The 19,153-nt window shown below is 36.1% G+C and overlaps 2 protein-coding genes across 3 annotated transcripts in view; one reads left to right on the top strand and one right to left on the bottom strand.

Moving 5' to 3' along the window:
* Window position 1: 1 nt before the first annotated feature.
* Window positions 2-9,840, bottom strand: rwdd (RWD domain containing 4). Of its 2 annotated transcripts, XM_084404065.1 has the most exons (7): window positions 9,614-9,840; window positions 9,206-9,286; window positions 8,444-8,553; window positions 5,983-6,133; window positions 5,677-5,791; window positions 5,539-5,588; window positions 2-401 (listed from the first exon to the last, which is right to left on the bottom strand). In XM_084404065.1, the coding sequence occupies exons 1-7, from the start codon at window positions 9,635-9,637 to the stop codon at window positions 369-371; spliced, it is 564 nt and encodes a 187-aa protein (XP_084260191.1). In that variant the 5' UTR covers window positions 9,638-9,840; the 3' UTR covers window positions 2-368. The 2 variants fall into 2 exon arrangements, with proteins under 2 accessions (XP_084260191.1, XP_084260190.1); XM_084404064.1 differs by lacking the exon at window positions 2-401 and having other exon boundaries at window positions 5,361-5,588; window positions 9,614-9,810.
* Window positions 9,841-13,909: 4,069 nt separating this feature from the next.
* Window positions 13,910-19,153, top strand: part of adam19a (ADAM metallopeptidase domain 19a) — a 115,387-nt gene continuing 110,143 nt past the window's right edge. Inside the window, exon 1 of the mRNA XM_084404063.1 lies at window positions 13,910-14,284. Within this exon, the coding sequence (XP_084260189.1) occupies window positions 14,161-14,284 (124 nt within the window). The 5' untranslated portion in view covers window positions 13,910-14,160. The remainder of the gene's footprint in view (window positions 14,285-19,153) is intronic.

Genomic DNA, 19,153 nt, shown 5'->3' with positions numbered 1-19,153 from the left:
ATTAAATTGCACATCACACTGATGTTATCTTTATTAAGTGACGCCCAACTGTTCTACCAGTTCCAAAATACAAGCATTTCAACCTGTGTTAGTATACTTAACACACGCCCCATGATGTTCATGTGTGGCTCGGCTAATTTAGCACACACTTCTGTGGCTGTGAGGACACGTGTCTTTGTGACGGCAGAGCTCCTTCCACTCAGTGTCAAATCGGCTCTGTGGCAGCTTCAGGTGAATTGAAATCATGGCCGGAGAGAATTCAGGTCAGCTTTCATAAAAAACAAACAAAAAAACAAGTGCACAGAGACACAATTCATCCATACATTCACCCGGCACTACATCAATCCATCGTTCCTTCTCAAGTATCTCTAATCTTCATCTTTTCCTCCAGTTTTGCTCAGCTATAAAAAAAAAAGAAAGAAGACAAGAAATATGTAAAAGTATTATAAGCGTGGACTACCGTTTAAAGATTTGGGATTGGGAAGATTTTTTAATGTTTTTGAAAGGAGTCTCTTATGCTCACAAAGGCTGCATTTATTTGAACAAATGTGGTAAAAACTGTAATATTGTGAAATATATATAAAAAAAGAAATAATGCCATTTCATTTCTTTTTTCAATATTCTTTGATGAATAGAAAGTTCAAAATACAATTTATTTGAAATATAAAATAGAAATATATTTAACATTATTAATTTCTTTACTGTCACTTCAATTTAATGTGTCCTTTCTGAATAAAAGTATTACTTAAAAAAATAAAAAAATCTTACTGACCCCAACCTTTTGAACAGTAGTGTATGAATCACATAATTCATTTGAGAGTTGTAGTATTCCAAGTAGTCCAAGTTTTAGTATTTCATAATGTCATTTGTTATTTAAAAGCTATAAACATTGTTTCATTATGCCATTCACTAATATGATTACCTGAATATTTAATTCAAAATACAGAGGCCCAAAAATATTTGAATACTTCAGCCATACATAATCTGTTTGCATCAGATAATAAAATATCAAACCAAATGGCATTATAGAAATATATGATGCCAATACATCTGCTCCCAAGGTGATCTGTAGTGGATGTATGAAGTCAGTTCACACAGGTGTCCTATACTAGAACATATTATGAACTAGGCCCAAACACTTTTGTCTTATTTAAAGCCTCAATTTCCCATTTCTGTGAAACGCTTGCATCGTTTTTCTTTAAAATAAACACTGTTTGGTTTGATATTTGTTATCTAATGTCACAACATTTTGTCTTAAGTATGACCTTAGAGTCCAAACACTTCTTGGGCCACTGTATATTATATCTTATATAATATAAATTGCTTACATGCTGTTTGGTGAACAGAAAACGTGGCAACGTATGGTCGGGATCCCCATACAAAAAGAGAAAAAAGACAGACATTATAAAACAAGTCTCTGAATGTTTAAAGGCCCCGAAAATACTTCAAGCGAAATCGGCGAAAGAACTGGTGTGACGTCATTTCGAACAAAATCAGGCCAAAAAGAAGTTTGTTTGGTGTTCAAAAGTTCCGGAAAAGTTCACTCTGGCCGGTAAACAAGTCAAGTCAAAACCTTTATTTTATATAGCGCTTTATACAATACTGATAGTTTCAAAGCAGCTTTACAGTGATAACAGGAAAATTCTACATTTAGGCTGTTGTTCAGCTGAAGTCAGTTCAGTGGTGATTCAGTTCTGTTGTAAAGATCATCAATTATTAGTTCATTTCATCTATAAAGCAGTTCTGCAGAAAACAGTGATGTCATCGTCCAGCTCAGTTCACATCTCATGAAACAGCGTCAGTGCAGTCAGATCAATAATATTGTTGAATATTACGAATGTTAAGTAAACATGTTCGAGCTACCATTGGTCCGTGGCGATTACGTAATAGGTAGGTGTGGCTCTGAGGCTCCGCCTTCTTTGACGTAGAAATCTTCTCCAGTTAATTTCCTCTAGGGTTGTGATGGTACCAACATTTCAGTAGTCAGTACCAGTACCAGTACTAGTAAAATCTTGCGGCTCACTGTACCAATTTCAGAACCAGAGCAAAAACTGTTGAAATAAGTGCTCTAAAAAATATGGACCCGTTTTGTCTCATTCGTTGGTTATCACTGTCAATAATAATAATCATTAATCTGGGTCCTCAAAGCGCTTCACATATGGAAGGGGGGAATCTCCTCAACCGCCACCAATGTGCAGCATCCACTGATGATGCGACGGCAGCCATATTGCGCCAGAACGCCCGCCACACACCAGCTTCAATCATCGCAGTTTCCGATTCAATCATGCATTTAAATGCGGTTGTCAATCCAGAAACTTTGCGGTGTACTTATCAGCATGAAAAACTAAACTTGATTGTGAATGGGTAATAAACAGAAAGCAAGAGAAGAGCCCTCCCTTTATAATCACTACAGCTGTCAATCTCTAAAGCGCAAACTCACTGAATCTCTCGCAAAAAAACTCAACTTATAATAAAAATGTACAATCAGTCTCTTATTTGCATTGCGTTTACACTTTGTTGGTTGTAATGAAAGGATTCACGAGCGTGCATCTCATGTTACAAAAAACTTGCATTTATAGCTGTGTTCTGACTAACTTACTGACTAGTCCCTCTGATTGGCCATTGTGTTCACATGCTTGACAGATATGTTTGTGATTGGCTACAATGCTCAACACTGTTGAGCATAAAAACACACTGTTAAAGGATTAGTTCACCCAAAAATGTAACTTCCTTATGTTGTTCCAAAACTGTGAGTTTCTTTCTTCTGTTGAACTAAAAAGAAGATATTTTGAAGAATGTCTGCAACCAATCAGTTGACAGTAGCCATTGACACTGAAAAAATAAAGGAAGTCAATGGCTACCGTTGACTGTCCGGTTACCAACATTCTTTACAATATCTTCTTTTGTGTTCAACAGGTTCGGAACAACATAAGGAAGAGTAAATGATAGAATTAAAAATTTTGGGTGAACTATCCCTTTAAACTTTGAGGCTCAGAGCGTGCTCAACCAAACACGAACGAAAACATTTGGAAGCATCGTCTATAAGCGGAAATGCTGGTACAGTCAACTTTTCTTTTTTCTTTTTAGTATTACTGGTACTTTTTTACTGGTACAACCCTAATTTCTAATTACTGGTAATTTCTAATTACTCTAATTCTTTTTTCTTTTTAGTATTATTGGTACTTTTTTACTGGTACAACCCTAATTACTGGTACAACCCCAGAGCATGTGAGCGGAGTGGAGCGGGAGCGAGCGGGGAGCGTGAGCGGGCGGATCTTGGACAGAGCGCAGAGCGGCAATTTCAAAAGGAAATTTTCCAATTTCGCTCCGCTCCGCTCACACCACGAGTCTGAAGCATGCTCAGTCAAGCCTGACCCTGAATCCATTTGTCTTGCACAGTCATCAACAGTAGACTATTTTCAGGCAAAACTCGGCTCAATAATGGAGGTCAAAAAGTAAAATGAGAATTCAGACAGGTGTAGCCTATCAATATAAGTCGCTCCGGAGTAGCCCATAAGGCGCATCAGTCAAAAAATGCGCCATGAAGAAGAAAAAACATAGGCCTAGCCTCGCACTGGACTATAAGTCACATTTATTTAGAAATTTATACAAAAAAAAAAAAAAAAAAATTGTTATGGACGGGACAGTTCTCTGTTACCGACGTGAGCGCTCTGAAAGCGGCACTAAGACTGCTTTAAAACTTTCACTCAGACCTCAAACAGAAAGCACAAAGCCTGTCTTTAAATTTAATTTCGTTTTGTATTAATTGTATCTTAATTTTAATCAAGGTTTCATCAACCAATTGTCTGGATTTAATAAGAAGTAAATATATTAGAAAATAGATAACCACGATACGAAGGCGCCGGCGTGAACCTGGAGTTTGTCTCATGAATGAACCGAAACTCAGCATATAGCCTACTTGCCTCACACACCTGAGACATATATATATAAAGCTTGAAATGTCTACTTTTAAACAGAACAATTCAAAACGAAAGAAAACAGACTGCTCTTCCGTATGAAATGTGCATTTCTCTCAGGCGCGTTCACTACTGCGAAGATCACGAGTCAGCATCTTTCCAGCCGACAGACATAAAAAAAAATTAAAATGTCTTCTGCTATATTTTACATATTCATAATCATTTTGCCGGTTCGTTGTGACAGCTTTTAGGTGCCCTTACATGTTACGTGAACGCATCAGCACTGAAAACATAGAGATTTTTTTTCTTTTGGGGGCATTTTGTTTGTTTTCAGACTTTCTCATTTGCCTGCGCGATGTTAGAGGACGCTGTTAATAAAGTTGCGAGTAGGCCTACACATTGGATTCACGTTTATTATTATAGGCTATTTAAAAAAATACCCCAGTTTTTATGCCAGTCGTATCATTTTAATCATTTTTGTTGTATTTATCCGCCACACACCTTGAAGGCCGGTCCGTGTCTGATATTGTCTGATTTTATACCGGTCCGTGGCGCAAAAAAGGTTGGGGACCGCTACAAGTGATATACATGTAGATTTTTTTCCTTTTTTGGAGCGAGCGGGGGGTGATTTGAGTGGAGCGCGAAGCAAACTGCGTTGAGCGCTGAGCGAAAATGAGCGGAGCGGCCTGATGTAGCTTTGAGCGGGGGAGCGGAGGGGTGAACAGTTCAGTGAGCGATGAGCGGAGATTCTCACCGCTCCACTCCGCTCACATGCTCTGTACAACCCTAATTTCTTCTGTTCAGTCCGTCGAGGTTAGACGTGAGTAAAAGCATGAACACACTTAGAGCCGCTTTATAATAGAAATTAAAGTTGTAATTCTAAGCCACTGACACTGTTTTTTCTTGTTTAATACTGTAAAGCTGCTTGCTTTTAACCAATCTACTTTATAAAATGCTATATAAATAAACGCGATGTGTTTATTTATAAAACGGTTTGGTAACACTTTACAATAAGGTTCATTAGTTAACATTAGTTAACTACCTTAGTTAACATGAACTAAGAATGAACAATACTTCTACAGCATTAATTAATCTTAGTTAATATTCATTTTAACATTTACTAATACGTTATTAAAATCAAAGGTTGTATTTGTTAACATTTGTTAATGCACTGTGAACTAACATGAACAAACAATGAACAGCTGGATTTTTATCAACTCACATTAACAAAGATTAATAAATACTGTAACAAATGTATTGCTCATTGTTAGTTCATGTTAGTTAAGACATTAATGTTAACTAATGAAACCTTATTGTAAAGTGTTACCAACGGTTTTAACTGTTGTTTTTTCACTGCTGTCTTTTTGTAGTGTGTTTATTTGGTTATTGAGAAAGTGTGCAGCACATATTAACATATTCATCTAAACGCGCTCTCAGCAGCGTGGACGGCGTCGGGATGTTCGCTAACAGTATATACCGCTGCTTATTTCAAACTAATTTTTATCCCTAAGCGAGGAACGAAAAAGAACATCGCCATCAGTACATCAGGGGCCTTAAGAATGTGCATTTATATTTTAAGCATCAAATGGCATTTGTAGAAAATCATTCTATTTGAACTTACCTTAATAACATCTATCCAGTTCCAACCTCTTGGTAGTTCACCCTTATTATCTGTTTATTGCAAAGGGCAGATTCACATCAGTGTGCATTCAAACAACAAAGCCAAACTTCTTTTTGTTTTTTAGCCAATGATACTAACCTGTTCTTCCAATCAGTTTCCTCTTCTGTGATTTGGTTAGTTGCTCTTTCTTGTCCTTCTTCTTCTTACTGACAGAGGTGGAATTATTCATGACATCGCTGCTGGATATCAAGGTCTGAGAAACAATACCAGTCGTTCAATTTTTTTTTTTACAGGAGCTGTGATAAAGTCATTCTGAACAAGCAGTTTCCATAGCTACAGTACAAGAGACCTTCACTCTGCTCTTTTGAGGTGATTTAATTGTTTAAAGATATAATGTGAAATATATCAGAAAGAGAGCCCAGGCAGCCGGACAAGAATACAGACCACAGCGGTTGTCACGGGCTGGTGGTTTTCCATGAGTGTTTCCTGGTTCTCTTTGGCCCACTCAAAAAGTGTGTACATCATGGCAGTGCCGAGGTTGGCCTCCACCTGTTCGCTCATCTTCGAGAGAATGTACTGCTTTGTCTCCAGCGATCTAAAATTAGAAGGTTCATTTAATCCTGTTAAATCCAATAACCTACTTGCACTATGAAATATGATATTCAATATAAATCTAATAGAATGTCAAGTACCATTCAAAAGCTTGCGGTCAGTAAGTAAAATAAACAAACAAAAATGTTTTATATATATATACAGTACAGGCCAAAAGTTTGGACACATTACTATTTTTTATGTTTTGGAAAGAAGTTTCTTCTGCTCATCAAGCCTGCATTTATTTGATCAAAAATACAGATTTTTTTTTTAATATTGTGATATATTATTACAATTTAAAATAATTGGTTTTCAATTTATTATACTTTAAATTATCATTTATTTCTGTGATGCAAAGTTGAATTTTCAGCATCATTACTCCAGTCTATCACATGATCCTTTAGAAATCATTCTAATATGATGATTCATTATCAAAGTTGGAAACAGTTCTGCTGCTTAATATTTTTTCATAACCTGTGATACTTTTTTAGGATACTTTGATGAATAAAAAAAATAAAAAAAGCAGCAAATGTTTTAAAAATAGAAATCTTTTGTAACAACAATATACACTACTGGTCAGTAATTTGGGGTCAGTAATTTTTTTTTTTTTTTTTTTATAAATCAATACTTTTATTCAGCAAGGATGTGTTAAATTGATGAAAAGTGATAGTAAAGAAGATTTATATTATTAGAAAATATATATATATATATTTTTTGAATAAATGCAGTTCTTTTTAACCTTTTATTCATCAAATACATTAGGCAGCAGAACTGTTTCCAACACTCATAATAAATCAGAATATTAGAATGATTTCTAAAGGATCATGTGATAGACTGGATGTCACATAAGACACTGAAGACTGGAGTAATGATGCTGAAAATTCAGCTTTGCATCACAGAAATAAATGATAATTTAAAGTATAATAAATTGAAAACCAATTATTTTAAATTGTAATAATATATCACAATATTACTTTCTTTTTTTTTTTGTTGTATTTTTCATCAAATAAATGCAGCCTTGATGAGCAGAAGAAACTTCTTTCAAAAACATTAAAAATAGTAATGTGTCCAAACATTTGGCCTGTACTGTGTGTATATATATATATATATATATATAATTGTATATACAAACAAACAAATTACATTGTTACAAAAATGTCACTTTTTTTACTTTTGAACTTTCTATTTATTAACGAATACAAAAAAAAAAAAAAAAAAAAAAAAGTATCACGGTTTCCGCAAAAATATTAAGCAGCACAACTGTTTTCAACACTGATTGAAAATAAGAAATGTTTCCTGAGCACTAAATCAGCATTTTAAAATGATTTCTGAAAGATCATGTGACACTGAAGACTGGAGTAATTATTCTGAAAATTCAGCTTTGCCAGCACAGGAATAAACTACATTTTAAAATATATTAAAAAAGCAAGCTATTTTAAATTGTAATCACAATGACACAATTTTCATTTCAAAATTCCATACTTCTCCAGCCTCAAATTTTCAAACCTCTCTGTAGATTTTTTCAGGCCATAGTTAACATAAAGGGTTTATATACAGCATTATTTTCAGCATTGTATTTGGTATATAGTTCAGTCACCTGTAAATATTATTTTCATTGGTTTACTTAAATGGTGTGAAGAAACCTAAAATGCTTTATAACCTGCATATATTCAACTCTGACACATCAGTTCGATACTGTAAACGTGGTCTGATGTTGCATGGTCCCCAAACAGCAAAGTACAGTCTGATTTAGATTATTGTTTGCTCCTTTAGCCTATGTGTTTCTGGTTTAAGTGGCCCTGGCAATTGAGTAAACAATTTTTCAGTGAAGTTATGATAACAGTTTTGCATAATTAAAAGTTACAACATGAATTCATTAATTCGTGTTTGACAATCACTAAAGAATCACTAAACTTTTGCCATGGAAACACTGCTAAAACGATACATTTATTTTTTTAAATTCGTAATTTTATACTTTAGAAAACTGAATAGGGCCAATAGTCTGGAAACACAAATATTTTTCCAATCTCTTCTTTTTTTCCCCATCCTTATCCAGACCAGACTTGGATATTACTCAAATTCCATACTTTTCCAAACTGCGTAGGAACCTTGTGTAATAATATTTCACAATACAGCCTTGGTTAGCATGAGAGACTTATGTCAAAAACATCTTACTGAACGTAAACTTTTGAACACTTGTATATTAAAAATATAAACACATCCAGTGCAAATAATCTGACATGTCTTGGTCAAGTACAATCTATGAACATAGGTTAGAACATTTTAGCCACAATGAAAGGCTAAAAGAACTTACATTCTGTTGTTGAAAAAAGTATCTAATGATATGTGCGGTGCAGTTTCAGGATAGTTCTCTGGCCAAGACACTTCTAGCAGGAAGGATTTAGTGTCATCAACATCTCCTATCTACAAATTTTTAAAAAAGAAGAAGAAAAAAACACAATTCATACACAAAAAGTACCATGACATTACCAAAAACCTTTGGACAAGGTACAATACTAGTGCGTACACTATATGTTTTTATGCAAACGTATTATTAATACAATATCATATAAACCAACAATATATGAATAGGGTAATCAGTTAAATATATTATATAATAATGTATAATCTCATACCATCACAAAAGTGTAAGAGTGTTATACCATTAAAGAATGTATAAACCGAGGCACTCCTATTTATTTCACATTTCACTTCTGCTCTAGCTTGTGACCAGCTCTAAACCAGATAGATAGATAGATAGGCCTAGATAAATAGATAGATAGATAGATAGATAGATAGATAGATAGATAGATAGATAGATAGATAGATAGATAGATAGGCCTGCCTAGATAGATAGATAGATAGATAGATAGATAGATAGATAGATAGATAGATAGATAGATAGATAGATAGTCGATTTTGGATAAAAGTGTCTGCTAAATAAATACATGTAAATAGTGTTCATTTTATCTGTAAATAAAACATCACTGTAAGTCAAAGTAAACAGTATTTGGTGTATTTAAGACTTTTTTCACACCACTGAACTGAAGTATTAGTGTCGAGAAGCAGTTCTTACCCTGAACTGGAAAGAAACAGAGCTGAGCTCTTTAAAGCAGTCATCTCCTTCATAGATTGAACGCAGAGCCTCCAACTCCATCTGGACAAGAACACATCAGTGTCAATAACCCTGCAATACCACGGTATCACCCTGTTTTGGACATTTACCGTTGTATTTTCCTAGTATGATACCATGGAACATAAAAATGGAAACACTATACAGTAATATCATCGCTGTACCATGGTACCACCACTTTCCTTTTTTGTATAACGTTAGTGTTATTCAATTTCAGAATGAAATGTGGGCATAAACAAGATGTTCGTTAAGTTTGTGGTTAGGTTAGTATACACAGCTTTCATAAAACTTCCACAATGCATTTAGTGAGCATCTTTTAGCTCGTGTTAGCTTTAGCTGTATCTGTCTCACCTCCTGGTCTTCATTGGCAGTCATGTTTTTCGCCAATCTAAAACTTTAAACCAGTCATAAACAGCGCCGGTGTATCAGCGGACTGTGGTCAAAATAAAGTTTAAACACTAATGAAGATCAACATGCTTTAAGAATCCTGTAACTGTAACTCAGATTATAGTCAGTCTCGCACAGTCAACTCAAAAGAGAAGAGTGTCATCTCTCAGATGATAGTCACGGATACTGTCCCCTGCAGGACTGGAGTGCAGAAATGCACTGGCACTACAACACCTCTTAATATACACTAGATGGCGACAAAACACTATGCCTTGAATGGAATTGAGATTTTTCAAGTATCAAAGCAAAAGAGATAGTGGGGTAATGGCGAATGAGTGGACTAGCCTACATATCAAAGGAAAGGAAATAAAACATTAAATCCTAAGAAAATATGCATATAACCTCTAAAAGTGTTATTATCCATTTAAAAAGCATTACACTATCAAAGCTACAGCCTACACATTTAGGGTTTTTTTTCGTTTTTTTTCCGTTTTAGAGTCACTAACTGGGGGTTTGAGAAATGAATTACACAAATGCTTGTTTTCTCTATCAGTCCTTTTCTATGTTGGTTTCAAACATCTTCTTCAAACCCTCTTAAATTAGAGTAATTTTCTGTGACTGATCCAAAAATAGGCCTATTTTTGGAACAGGTATTGGATAAATAAGATAATAAAATAACAAAATAACACTGAAAACGAAGACAACAGTCAATTTTATATTAAGATTTTAATTGTGTGCTCAAGAGTAGACCTATTTTTCATAAATGTCAGGTTGGGGCAAGTTGTCATAAATGTTTAAAATGTTATATTTATTAGGTACAATGTGTGTGTGTGTGTGTGTGTGTGTGTGTGTGTGTGTGTGTGTGTGTGTGTGTGTGTGTGTGTGTGTGTGTGTGTGTGTGTGTGTGTGTGTGTGTGTGTGTGTGTGTGTGTGTGTGTACTTGTACAACTATCTTTGTGAGGACCAGTTTGAGTTTTAGACCATTGGAGTGAGGACAAAGAGAGTAAAGTGAGGACATTTTGGCCGGTCCTCATTTTCTGAGACCCCTTTAAAGGCCTGTTTGAGGGTCAAGACTTGGTTTTAGGGATAAGGTTATAATTAGGTTAAGGGCAGGTTTAGGGTCAGGGTTCGGGTCAGGCACTTAGTTGTGATGGGTAAGGTTAGGGTAAGCGGCTAGAGATTGCATTGTGTCAGTGAATGTCCTCATAAAGATAGATGTACAAGAATGTGTGTGTGTGTGTGTGTGTGTGTGTGTGTGTGTGTGTGTGTGTGTGTGTGTGTGTGTGTGTGTGTGTGTGTGCGTGTGTGTGTGTGTAGATTATGTAGATTATGTCATCATTTACTCACTGTCATGTCATTGCAAGCCTGTATGACTCCCTTTTTTCTGTTGAATATCAAAGAAAAACACATCCCCGCACATCAGAAGTCATTGGTTAATGAAAACTGTTACATTCTTCAAAATATATTATTTTGTGTTCCACAGAAGAAAGAAAGTCATACATGTTTGGAAAGACAATGAAAGTGAGTAAATGATGAATGAATTGACATTTTCAGGTGAACTATCCCACTAATAGCAAGTATCATTGTGACAACTGAAAACTGAAGTAATCTGCTAAGTATTTAACTCATGTTTTATGCAAAAAGTTGTCATTATGCATCAATTCCTATCTTCATTCAAATTAAAAAGGCTTCACTTATGTAATCTAATCAGAACAAAACAATATAATTTTACACCTTTTGCTTAAGAGTTCACATCTACATAGTAATCAGGAAAAAGCACCTTCACAGCGACATGTTGATTATTAGCACTCATTTACACGTGGTTTACGGGTCATCAAGACGTCCTCGTTGAGTCATGATTAAAGCCCTCTCTGATTATTGAGCAAACCCTGCCTTTGAAGACCTAGCTGAGACTCACCAGAGAGTCGAGGGCAGAAGATTATATCCCAGCTCACAGACAGACCGATAGCCAAATTACCTGTTGGGAAGATTTACTGTTCTAATTTCAGATCTATTTCACCAGACCCCTTCCATTAAACAAGCCATCCAAAAATAAGTTTATAAAAGACACAACTCAGGGTCAAGAATAAATCATTTATCATCTCTCTGAAAATGCAATATTTATCATAGCTCCGTTGGGCTAAGGTGTCTTACAGTGGTATGAGCACAGGAGATGGGATGTTGCTCAAAGTTTACTGTTCTGAGTCAAACCCACACATACAGTACTTGTGATGTGGGAACGCAAGGAGACTTAATGACACACAACTCTCCACAAGCATTCTGTTATGTGCATTCATTTTTGAGCGTTCTGACCGTTTGATTCAGGTCTGCGACTTGTTTCTGTGCTCCCAAAAGCTTTCGTGGCAGAGCATATGGCACCGTGGAGCCAAAAGTATATATTTTACACCATTGTATGTTTCTTTAGGCAAGGAACTGCAGGCAGCTGGCCAAAGCTTTTACTCCCACAGTCTGAATTACATGACCGGTTGGCTCTACACAATCTCTTTTACGACAAAGTTGCAAGAGGACTATTGTGCGTGTGTGTTGTAAACCATTTGTATGCTTGCTTTGATGGTATTGCAGTGTTTAAAAACTGAATGGCATTAACATTTCCTGATGAGTGAGTAATGATAGTCACAGAAACCACATACTGAACATGATCCGTTTAGAGATCCATTGTTTCCAAGCCCACGGCCTCTCTTGCCAGCCTTTCATTTTGGATTGCAATGTTGTTATGTGCCCGCTGGAAGCAAAAAGCTTCAACTTAAACCAGCCTAAGCTCTAACTTATGCAGAACTGTACAAAAAAAACGATAATAAAGTAATTACAAATCATTTGCAATCTATTAGGTAATTCATTAATATATTAGTCTATACATTTTTTATATAATAATACACTAGTGAGTTCTTAATTTATAGTGAGTCACTGTAATTAATTTTTGTTTAATTAGCTCATTTGTTAAGAGTTAGATAATGTTTTTTTTTATACTTTGTTAACAACTTATTATTAGTACATAGTTCTCACTTTAGATTAGGTCACAGAAAATCTGAAAATGACATTAATTAAGTGCTTTAAACCAGCCTTTATTAGCATTAATTGCATTAGTGTTCACAAACTGAATTCTATCCTCTAACCCCAACTGATCTATTTTAACAGCGTGAACTCATGAGTATGTTTATGTATTTTTGATACCACATGTAGGCCTACATTTACTTACATTTGCAGACACAGAAATGCATGCATTGACCTACTGACATCATGTTTTTTTTAAAGTGGTTATGTTTAGCTTGCTGTATATCTATCACTCAATCTATCTATATATCTATCTTGATCTATGTGTGTGTGTGTGTGTGTGCGTGCGTGCTTAATGCGTTTGTAAACATTTAAGGAACACTGACAATGAATGCAATTAATTTCCAATAAAGGTTGGTTTAAAGCACTTAATTAATGATATTTTCATTTTCCATGACCTAATCTAAAGTGAGAACTATGTATTCCTAATAACCAATTCACAACTCATTTATTACTGGTTTAAACTACATGTTTACATGTTTTAATTAATGTAAAAGTAATAATTATCTCATAATGTATGGCATGATGTTTTTAAAAAGACAGTATAATCATTTCCAGAATTCCATGCAAGAAATTATGGAAGCCGGAAGCTCATTTCCACCACATGGTGGAATTACCAAGCTTTGGTAATTGCGAGATAAAAGGTTAAAATTATGACATTGAGATAAAAAGCTAAAATTTTGAGACAAAAAAGTCTTAATTATTAGCCTACCATAGACTGTAAAAAAATATGATTACATAAAAAGTCGAAATTTTGAGGTAAAAAGTCAACATTATGACATACTAACTCAAATAATGAGATAAAGAGTCAAAATTGTTTCCAATTATTTTGGAGCTATTATGCCTGATTATATCATAATTTCAACTTTTAGTCATCATTTAGACTTTTAACTCGTAATTATGACTTTTTATCTCACATTTTCTACTTATTATGTGATAATTTTGACTTTTATCTCATAATTTCGCTTGTATGTCATCATAATTAGCCTATGATTTACCAAAGAGCATTTGTTATAGGCCTTATTATGTGGCTAAAATGAGCTTCCATACATTAGTCATGTAAACCAACCAACTAAAACAAGCCTGACCATTTCAGACCAGCAAAGCAGCTGCTGTTTTTCTCAGCAGGGGTCTGTTGAATACAGTGATCAATGAGTCGTAAATCCACTATGCCCGGAGGAAAGCCCTGACAATGTGCGCTTGCTTTCAAGTGCCCAAGGGCTTCACGATTCTCGTCCTTCCTTCCTTCCTCGGTTGTGTTCTCTGCTCGTAGTAGGACAGTTTGCGAACATATAATGGTTCGTGTGGCTCACGCAGATCGAGAGGGCAGAGCTTAGCTGACTCAATTGCATCTATTTCTTCAGTTTCCTCTCACGCTGGCGAGTGGCGAGTGAATCCAGCGCGAGGCGAGACGGAGAACAGCACCGACCGCCACAGGGATGTATACCAAACACAGACAGAAAAACGGACACATTTCATCGACACGATATGTGCTTGTATTGCTATCGCTTTTTCTGTTTAACGGTTTACTGGAAATTGTAGGCGGAAATCCTCGGGAGGAAGGTAAGACAGCGCTTGGAAAGTTGTTCTCCTTTATCAACCAGTTGCGCGCATCCACGAATAAGTTTTTTTGCTGGGAAGACGCATTTAAGTCGCTTCGAAAAGTGTAGGTCTGGTGCATAAATACATTGTTTGCTTAGGTTACTGTGAAAAGAAAAGCTTTTTGAACAATAATTCATCAGTGATTTCCCTTCCATATAAGGATGTGGATGTTGCCCACGTTGACTGCAAGAAGACCTACTTTATTCTCAGCTGATTGTCAGTTGATTAAACGTCAGGACATAATCAAATGTGATTGCACCTAATATTGACCTCAACTAAACATGCAAAAGGAGAAAATGTGACATTGTAACATTCTATTTGTTTTGTTCAATCTAACCGTTAAATCGGAACGATTTGCATAGACATTTAAAAGTAGGCTACAGTAACCCTATAGGGTAGCATAGTGACCGAGAAGCAGCAGTAGCCTACTTTTTAACAGGATAATTTTTTAAGTTCACTGCAATAGCCTACTATTCAGCAATTTAGTAGCCTAACCGGAGTAGCGCACCGTTGATAGCCTACTAAATCTACAGCGTGAAACATCAGCACTATTCTGACTCTATGACTCTCAGAACTACTCTAATCAGTAGATTATTTTAAGTGAAAATTAAAAATAAAAATAAACATCCAGCTCCATCTGTGTAGTCAGATTCCCAAACGAGTGAGTCCTATGAGCCGGTTCTTTTTGTGAATCAAAAACATAGCCTACATCGCAACCGGAGTAATCCGAATTCCAAATGATTGACTCTTATAAGTCGGTTCATTTTTATTTAATCAAAAACATAGGCCTACATTGCGTTTACAAAAAGTTTTTTTTTTTTTTGTGAATCAAAAACAGGTTAATGCCCACTTCGCGAACGATCAAAATATCGCGTGACGATTGCCGAACGAATTTGTCTAGTGAATCTAAAACACTTACCGAATCATTTGGAGTGACTACTGAATTAATCTGTAATTTCTTGCAAGAATGACTAAATTATTTTATTGTATGGTATGTAGGCTATTAGGACAGGCTGTATATCTAAAAAATATTTTCAAGATGTATTATTAATATTGAAAACTCACTAAACTCACTGTTTTGAATCAAAAATAATGTCATTTATGTTATTCATACATCAAAGAGGTTTGTTTAAGACAGCTGGGGATTGGTCGTCATTGCGTTGCTATTGATTTAATTATCATTGTCATTTATTAACTATTTAAGTCTTGTGACAGGTATCGATTGTAGGAAAGCTGACCTTAGAAGACTTCAGGGTTACTTATATGATGAACACTCTAAACAATGCTGTGTTGTTTCAACCCATGTTTGGGTCAAATATGGACAAACCCACCCAACCATTGACCCAAACCCCATTGACCCAACCCATGTTTTTTAGAATGTAGCATTATGTTAGGCAACAGTACGACCCAATAAGCCACTGTGCCGGCAATTATAGGTTTAGCTACTAACATGCAAAAAAGTGATAAGTCAAACAAACACCCTTTTAGCTCTAACCTTAATCAAACATACCTGAACCAGCTAATCAAGGGCTGCATCCGAAATTGCATTTTTCTCTACTAGTATATATAATAGGCGAAAAACAGTATGTGACAAGAGTAGTATGTCAGAATTCACAGTACTCATTAAAGAGTGGGCAAAAAGTACCCGGATGACCTACTACTTCCGGCGAGATTCTGAAGTGTAGCCTACATATGATGGACATTTTACTATCCCATGATGCCACGGGAGAGGATTTATGAATGGCAGCGAAGCTATGTAATTGATGCTGGTTGGTCACGTGATAATGCCAACATGGCGAATGTAATGCGTCCGGATTATTTTCATACTACACACATTTTTAGCGGACAAAAAGTAATTACTTATTTAAAATATGTACCTACTCAAGAGAGTATTATGCAATTTCAGACGCAGCCAAGGTCTTTGTGATTGCTAGAAAGTTACAGCCAGGTACATTTTGATCAAGGTTGGAGTTAAATTGCAAGTAAATGGATCTCGAGGGCCAGATTGTTACTGAAAGATAGGCTGATAATCACTAGCGGCGCCAGGATTTTGATTGTAGGTGGGCCTCCAGAAAACTGGATGGGCCAGTTAAAATAAGCCCCCCCCCCCCCCCCCAAAAAAAAAAAAACGGGTTCCCCTTCATCTCCGTTTCAGCGCTTTTCTGCGGCACTGAGGACCGCGATTCACTAGCCTACCTGAATTTAATGCGTAATTAGCATAGGTAAAAAATAAATAAATAAAAAACGGATTTTTTTTGCTGCTTTTTTAAATACAATTACAATTTAATTTAATTTATTGTTTAATAAAATTATAGGCCTATTATTTTTTGTTTATTAACAGCAACAACAGCTGTAAAGATGAAGTTGACGATCGCCATCTCCATATAGTGAACGCGCCTATAGAGAGAAATGCACATCCAGGGGTGCGTTTCCCGAAAGCATCGTTGGCCAACTATGGTCGCAAGTTCCGTCGTTACCAATAGAGTTCAATGGACATTGCGATCATAGTTGGATAACGATGCTTTCGGGAAACGCACTCCTGGATTACATAATCAGAGAGTAGCCTTTTTCTTTTCGTTTTAAATTGTTAAAAAGACATTTCAAGCTTTCTTAAGATATATTTCATACGTTGAGTTTCGTTACGTTAGGATGAGATGCGCTCCTGTTCACGAGCAATGCAAGTGAGCGCGCGGGGGCCTCCATGATTTTATTGTCTGCTATATTTTCTTCTTATTTATCAAATCCAATTGGCAATTGGTTGATAAAAAAATTATTAAAATTAAGATACAATTTATACAAAACGAAAAGTGGTCAAAATCATGTCTGACCCACATCTCTCGATATATTGCGCATCCTATCTTACTCGTGCCGTGCGTTCACTTTTCATAATCAACATAGATGAAAAAACAACATTATAATATTTTAACAAATATTAAACTAAATGAGCTTATTTAATGGCTACAACACATATAGTAGGCCTACAGACTCTCTATTTGTACAAATTGCTGCACATTCATTTTATTCAGAATTTTGCACACTAAGTTGAAAGGCATTTGTTTGCATGCATAGTAAAACATATCTGCAACATTTATCAAGTTCACTGATAATTATGCGTTATTAATTATTATCTTAATGAATAATGTAACAAGGACGAAGCATGTAAACTGCGTTGTTTGTTTAGAATGGAATGGATCGCAAATAGATCCGAATGAAGAAACGTACAAAACCATAGTAGAAAATGGATGGGCCCGGACCTAAAATGGGTGGGCCCAGGCCCACCCGGGCCCAATGGTAGCGCCGCGGCTGCTGATAATCATTATGGAGCCTAATCATTTACAGAGCCACAAATCCCTATTATAAAGCGACGCATGTTAGCCAGACCACTTAACCGCACACAATGAATCGATTTGATCATTAGACATTGGTCAATCTTTCAGTTGTGTAAAATAATGATGTGATGTGAGTCGCGATGACAGTTCTCCATTAAAACCAGACTGTTATTGATGCTGCAAATTCTTTACTGTCAAAATTATAAGCCACAACAAGATCCAGGTTACTTTTAGAATTGAAAAAGTTCACATTATCAATGCCCCAGATTCTCTGATTCACTGAGCAACACATACAAAATATAAAGGAAAACTGCTGATCGTGTTTTTTTTAGTTTTTTTTCACTAGAATATTTAATCACAGGCATCACTTCTCTGTAATTTAAACACTGTGTGTTTTAAAGAAACTCGAACAGGCTGTTGGTCTCAGGATATCAAGTTAACAGTCCTGTTCCAACATACACTACACGAGCTCTCTGCGTGTTCTGCGTGTTTGGAGAAGTTCCTACATCTCTCTGAGATTTGACCAGGGACTCTGGGACCTGCGCTGAGATTCAGTATCCATATTGCGTGACAGACCTTTAATGCATTTATAACAAGCCTAGCGATATTATCTACGACAGGCAAGAGCTATTAGCAAGAGTAAATATTCTGCTGAGCTGAGAAGTTGATGTTAAAATATACTTATGGCTTGTTTGTACCTACATGTGGATAATCAACGATGCACATTTAGCCCATATATATATATATATATATATACACTCACCTAAAGGATTATTAGGAACACCATACTAATACTGTGTTTAACCCCCTTTCGCCTTCAGAACTGCCTTAATTCTACGTGGCATTGATTCAACAAGGTGCTGAAAGCATTCTTTAGAAATGTTGGCCCATATTGATAGGATAGCATCTTGCAGTTGATGGAGATTTGTGGGATGCACATCCAGGGCACGAAGCTCCCGTTCCACCACATCCCAAAGATGCTCTATTGGGTTGAGATCTGGTGACTGAGGGGGCCATTTTAGTACAGTGAACTCATTGTCATGTTCAAGAAACCAATTTGAAATGATTCGAGCTTTGTGACATGGTGCATTATCCTGCTGGAAGTAGCCATCAGAGGATGGGGTACATGGTGGTCATAAAGGGATGGACATGGTCAGAAACAATGCTCAGGTAGGCCGTGGCATTTAAACGATGCCCAATTAGCACTAAGGGGCCTAAAGTGTGAAAACATCCCCCACACCATTACACCACCACCACCAGCCTGCACAGTGGTAACAAGGCATGATGGATCCATGTTCTCATTTTGTTTACGCCAAATTCTGACTCTACCATCTGAATGTCTCAACAGAAATTGAGACTCATCAGACCAGGCAACATTTTTCCAGTCTTCAACTGTCCAATTTTGGTGAGCTCGTGCAAATTGTAGCCTCTTTTTCCTATTTGTAGTGGAGATGAGTGGTACCCGGTGGGGTCTTCTGCTGTTGTAGCCCATCCGCCTCAA

This window comes from Rutilus rutilus (genome assembly GCF_951802725.1).
Source record: "Rutilus rutilus genome assembly, chromosome: 3".
NCBI lineage: Eukaryota > Metazoa > Chordata > Actinopteri > Cypriniformes > Leuciscidae > Rutilus > Rutilus rutilus.
This window is presented reverse-complemented; position numbering and strand designations above follow the sequence as displayed.

What these genes read in the sequence shown, in the direction of transcription:
- rwdd (XM_084404064.1), bottom strand. Translation starts at nt 9,637, where the DNA reads ATGACTGCCAATGAAGACCAGGAG. An exon ending in ACTTTTTTCAACAACAGAAT is followed by an intron (nt 6,134 to 8,443) that starts GTAAGTTCTTTT and finishes TTCTAATTTTAG; the next exon opens with ATCGCTGGAGACAAAGCAGT. An exon ending in GAAACTGATTGGAAGAACAG is followed by an intron (nt 5,589 to 5,676) that starts GTTAGTATCATT and finishes TGCAATAAACAG; the next exon opens with ATAATAAGGGTGAACTACCA.